At 39.0% G+C, this 6223-nt stretch overlaps 1 protein-coding gene across 1 annotated transcript in view; it reads left to right on the top strand.

The window, feature by feature from the left end:
* Positions 1 to 6223, top strand: part of COBLL1 (cordon-bleu WH2 repeat protein like 1) — a 161651-nt gene that overhangs the window by 105151 nt on the left and 50277 nt on the right. The window contains 1 exon segment of the mRNA XM_023516365.1: positions 4454 to 4642. Within this exon segment, the coding sequence (XP_023372133.1) occupies positions 4454 to 4642 (189 nt within the window).

The raw sequence follows: 6223 nt of genomic DNA, 5'->3' as shown, positions 1-6223 counted from the left end.
TGAACCGATAAGATCAAACTGGACTTGAGTAACTTATTAAGAATCTAAGTATATCTTGGTCAAGCACAGTGGCTCATGCTTATAATCCTAGCATTCTGGGAGGCCAACATGGAAGGATCCCTTGAGGCCAGGGGCTAGAGCATTTAAGTTTATCTCATATAACATTTCAGACCTTTTTTCTTTCAAACCAGGAATGTATTTGTTTTTTGCTTGTTTGTTTTGTTTTGAGACAGAGGCTTACTTTGCCATCCTGATTAGAGTGCGGTGACATCATTGCTCACAGCAACCTCAAACTCCTGGGTCCAGGTGGTCTTCTTGCCTCAGCCTCCCAAGTAGCTGTTACTACAGATGTCCACCACAACTCCTGGCTATTTTTTTTAGAGACAGGATCTTGCTCTTGCTCAGGCTGGTCTCCAACTCCTGATGTCAGGCAATCCACCTGCTTTGACCACCCAAAGTGCTAGGATTATAGGCATGAGCCACTACACCCAGCTGATATGATTAGAATTCTATTGTTTTTCTCTTTTATTCCCTCTTTACAGCTATTTTAAGGATACTAATACTGACAGTAATGGAATAATGATTGTAAGGGACACACAATATTGAAGTGCTCTGTCCATCAAAGTGATATAAAGACCAGTCAATAGTAATAGCAGGATGCCAACTGAAGTCTGCATTACAATGAAGTCATGATATTTTCAAACAATATTATTAAATACTTCTGCTTTAATTCTCGTTATGAAAATTGAGTATCATATTAAGATGATTAAAAAATTAGTTTATGTAAGTATAATTTACTATAGGTTGTTCTTTTTAAGGCTTGATTAAAGGATTTTGCCCTGATCTGAGGAAGTTTTCTGTCTCAAATTTCTTTTCAGTGTAACCTTCTTTCCACCCACTCCGGTGTGAAATTTGCTATTGTTAAGGGTAGCAGCCTCTAAGGAATAGACAGTGATGGTAAAACTAGGCCAATGGCAAAAAAACTGATGTGAAAATCTATTCAGCAGGAATCCTGGGGATTCCTGTTTGAATAGGGATTAGGAGACTTCACTGGCAGTTACTGTGATTTTCAAATACTAATGAAAACTGGTATTCATAAGCAGTACATTATACTTGTTATTGAATGTTGATGTTACGTCTTTCTTTTTTTTTATTACCAGAATTTCCTGTATTTAGATTATGATATAGCCTTTGATTATTTTCCTTATGCCTTTGACTCTGGATGACATCATTTATCTTTATTATGTTACTAATTCAAAGTGTCTAACCAAAAACTTAAGAAAATGAGGGGAAGTGTCTATAAGTAAATGATAATTTTTAAATTTTGCTGCTGAATGAAAGGTGAAATAAGTTTCCAAAGTCTTTTTTTTTTTTTTTTGAGACAGAGCCTCAAGCTGTTACCCTGGGTAGAGTGCTGTGGCATCACAGCTCACAGCAACCTCCAACAGCTGGGCTCAAGCAAGTCTCCTGCCTCTGCCTCCCAAGTAGCGGGGACCACAGGTATCCGCCACAACGCCTGGCTATTTTTTGGTTGCAGCCATCATTGTTGTTTGGCGGGCCCGGGGTTGGATTCGAACCCACCACTGTAGGTGTATGTGGCTGGCGCCTTAGCCACTTGAGCCACAGGCGGTGAGCAGTAAAGTCTTAAAGCTACTTAAGATTCGGGCCAAATCCAGGCCTCCACCTAGTATTCTTTTCCCTTTAAGCACATATTCCTAAATCCAATGTGAATGGATCACAATTGGGAACCAACATCTGATAGATCCCACAGGCTCTGCTTATCTCAGCTCCACTCTTCTTTCAAGAACTGAGTCCCTTGTCTCTCCTCTTTGAAGCACGCTGTGATCCGTGCTTAGACAGAGCTGGCCGCAGCTGGCTCTCCGGGTCCTGAATTTTCAGTTCCGTTTGTTTCATAGCCACTCTGTTCTGCTTTGTCTTTGCTGTTTCATTACACATTACATCTTTCCTGTTAGACCACAACTTCACTGTGGAAGGATCTTGGTCTCGTTCCCATGTGCTCTCCATTTTTCAGGAATGAAAGTGACAAATACTTTATTAATTGAAGTAATAATTGGGAACATTAAAGTTCTATGTAAATAATTTTTCAACTTTTGCTTGGTTCTGCTTCCCTTTTAAAAAAAAAAATAGGTTTATCTTGAGTAGTTAGAGATGGGGTTTCATCACAGACGTAAACTAACTTTGGAAATCAGCCAGTCACACACACACACACACACATCAAACCTCTGAGGAATTCTTCATTGCAGTGTAGAGTAGACAGGGAAGACTTGCCCAGAATTGCAACGTGGTGTGGACCTCGAGGATAACAGATAATACAACATGCAAAGACAGGGAGGATGGGGAGGGCGTTTCACATGGAGACCAGGGAGAACAACACATGGGGATGGGAAGGAGCCTGATGAGGATGGAATGAGGCGATGATCCCTGGGGAGATCACCATGGCAGGAGGTCCCAGCCATACCTTTCTTCACAGCCACTCTCCCTGAAAGCCAAGTCCACTTGGACAAACTCTTCCTACTGCCTTACTTCCCTGCTGGTGGCACCTGGGCTTCTCTTTTGGCCTTTCTGATAACGCTGTTTTAAAACCCTAAGGAGCTCAGTTATCCCTTACTAATAAATCTAGAGTATGATTTTTAATAATCATCTTTAAAATTTTTTTTTTTTTTTAGTGACAGAGTCTCACTGTGTCACCCTTGGTAGAGTGCGGTGGCGTCACAGCTCATGGCAACCTCAAACTCGTGGGCTTCAGTGGTTTTCTTGCCTCAGCCTTCCAAGTAGCTGGGACTACAGGCACCTGCTAGAAACGCCTGGCTATTTTTAGCTGCAATAGTGGTTGTTTTAGCAGGCCCAGGCTGGGTTCAAACCCGCCAGCCTAGGTGTATGTGGCCGGCACCCTCACCACTGAGCTGTGGTCACTGAGGATAAAAATGAAACATTTTTTTAAATCCATAGATAATGCTGATTTAAAAATTCATTTTATTTTTTGATGGTAAGAACCTTTTTTCTTTCCTAATTATATGCTTAGGCAGCTCAACTTTTATGGAAAGGATTCACTGAATTTGCTTTTTAAGTAAATATAGGTATGTACTGTGGGGCAGGCATTGTTCCAGAGATTCTGGATCTGGAAACGTGTGAGCATGGTGGTGGAGACCATGGATTAATTACCCAATAAAAATGGAAGGAGAGACATCAGGATGTTGCTGAGTAACCATACATCAAAAGTAAAGCAGAGGAAGAGAGGTGTGGGGTGAAGATCAGGAGCATTCTGAAGGAAGGAGGTGCAGAATCTTGTATTCTAGGTGTGTTCAAGGAAAAGGCAAGGTTCCTATGACTGGAGGGTGTGAACCCAAGGAGACGTTGGTGGGCAGGGCAGGGAGAAGCCATGGGTAGTGGAGGACAGATTACAGATAGTTCCCAATTTATAATGGTTTTATTTACAATTTTCCAACTTGACTGTGGGCTTACAATCCCATTGTAAATTGCGGAACATCTGGATTTACAATGGTTCAATGTACAGTTTTCTATTCTACAATGGATTTATGAAGATATTAAATGCATTTTTTACATTATTTTTGAGGTAGGATGGATTTACCGGGATGTAAACCCACAGTAAGCAGTGGAACCTCTGTGCAGGGCTCTAGATCTTATTCTGAATAGCATGAGAAACTGCTGGAGCATGTGAGAAGGGGGAGTGGTCTGACTTATATTTCCAAAAATCTCTCTGATTGCTACACATAGCTCATCATCCATTGGTAGGTGAAGTGGGAAATACATCCATCTGTATAGCATGCTTCTTTCTTGGAAGGAGTTATAAAAGTAAACAGATGAAACTGGTATGTATTCAGGGAAAATATAGAAAAAATATTGCATTTGTGAAATCTGTTCAATGTGCTACATCACTACAGCGAAGGAAGAAATTCTGTTTGGGGGTGGTTTGTGAGGCAAGAGGGTAGACTTAACCAGACTTTGAAGGATAGATTGGATTTATCTGGATACAGAGAACATATTAAATTGGAAACAAATGATTAAAAGGCCCCAAGGTAAGAGCCACTATGAGGTATGAAAGTGAGATATTGATGTTCATCCTGAGACATCAGGATCTTTACAGTTTATCAAAGACAATAAATTATCCTCTTGATTTGGTACAATGAACACATAACTAATTGGACCTAATGGAGGCAAATATCAACTTGCATTATCATATTTCTTGCATTACCAAGTAATGTAGGCATAATACTCAAAATGCTTAGTAGGAAAAGGAGGGGGGCAAATTCCCTTAATTCTGCCATCCAACACGAACTGTTGACATTTTGGTGTGTTTTTTCTAGATGTGAAAAAAAACAGCTATATATACATTTAGGAATTTTGTGAATTAGATCCTATTAGAACATTACAATATATATATCCTATTTTTTGTGTTTGGTTTTTATTTTAGGAGAAAGCCGAAAGCCAAGGCACCCCTTCCTCCAGCTGAGACCAAACACGTTGATGTCTCTTCAGTTTCTAATTCTGAAGAATCCGCTGCTTTCAACATGGAACAGAAAGAAAACACAATAGATAAAGACATTGAACTCTCAGTGGTTCTCCCTGGGGATGTTATCAAATCTACTACTGTTCCTGGCAGGTATGATGGAGCAAATGAAATACCAGGACTCCTCTTTCTTATAGCCCATTGAGACCTTTTGTGCTATAGACCGCTTGATATTTTTTCTTTGACCGAATACTTTATTCATCACTCGGTTCAGTTGCTTGTTTTTAAAAATTACTTTAAAAAATGTTAACATTTTTCAACCAGTGCTATGAACGCCACACATCTTTATGAAGTGACTCTTGAAATTTAGAACTATTTCATCTCTTGTTAGTTATTAAGTTCTCAAAATTAAACTTCCTAGAGCAGTGATTTTGAGCCAGTGTGTTGTAAGAGGATCTTAGGTATGCCACAAAAATTTTTAAAGGTAATTAATTAAATTATTTTCAAAAGAAGTTCAAAGCACGCTAAGTATATTCTTTTTCTTTTCTTTTCTTTTTTTTTTTTTCTTTTTTGATCAACATAATTTAAGTGGGCCATGGAAATTTAACTATAAATTCAAATGTGCTGTGTGGTTAAGAAAAGGTTGAAAAACATTGTCATAGAGGAGTGGCCATCAGTTGTATTGATTTTGTAAGGCAAGCTTACAAATCAAGCCTGTTAGTTACCCATAAGAAAATCCTTTCTCTTTCTCTCCAAATTGTTCTTCCCAGTGTAAGCGGTTACTTTAAATTTGATTTTGCAGAAGTTACTAACCACTCTTAAAATAGGATAATTTCCTATTTATGAAAACAGATAACTATAAAATTGATAGCTTTCCTCTCTTCAGTGATTTACTTGATTAACTAAAAATGTGGGTGAATTAAATAGAAATGTAAAATCAAACTTCTTAAACAATTTTTGACCAGCCAGGCTGGGAGAGTAAAATCAAAGTTTCAACAAGCAAAAAGAGAAGGTGTGATTTAGGAGACTGATATCTTTAAATACCTTCATGAAAATTGGAAAAGTGGAACAAAGCCAAGTGTAATTTTCCATTTCATTCTGAAGTGGAAAGTTACACAAACTGGATACTTGGTCTTGCTCCAGACTTGGGCCTGTTCCACCTTTCACCTTCACCTGCACATTTGTTATCAGGAGTCTGTTTTAGAAATTTGAGCTGTTCTGACCTTAGGGGTGTGTGTGTGTGTGTGTGTGTGTGTGTGTGTAAGGAAAATGAATAATTAAGCAGTATACTGTGTATTGCATTCATACAATCTGGTTTTGTCTAGAAAAACTCATTCAAGATAATTGCCTGTGGCTCAAAGGAGTAGGGTGCCGGCCCCATATGCCAGAGGTGATGAGTTCAAACCCAGCCCTGGCCAAAAACTGCAACTGCAAAAAAAAAGATAACTTAATTTTAAGATTTATCATCAGAATCTTATAACTTTACAAATCATTGGAAGTAGATGAAAATAACATAGTTCTGCTCTAGCGAATAAAGCAGTATGATGTATTAAATTCTCGTCAAATTTGAGTAAGCTGCATTTTGCCATTTTTATTGCAAGTTGCAGAGAGCACCTGTTGAACCCTATTTATGAGCTGGAGAAACCTGTGGCTGTCCATGGTGGGCTACCACCTGTACCTGTATTTTGCCTCCTCCAGGTGAGGACGGCATCTGGAAAGTTAGAGACTATGGCC

Source organism: Otolemur garnettii, unplaced genomic scaffold, assembly GCF_000181295.1.
Source record: "Otolemur garnettii isolate 467f Iridium unplaced genomic scaffold, OtoGar3 scaffold00090, whole genome shotgun sequence".
NCBI lineage: Eukaryota > Metazoa > Chordata > Mammalia > Primates > Galagidae > Otolemur > Otolemur garnettii.
The sequence above is the reverse complement of the archived record's forward strand: the minus strand, read 5'-3'. Positions and strand labels throughout refer to the sequence as shown.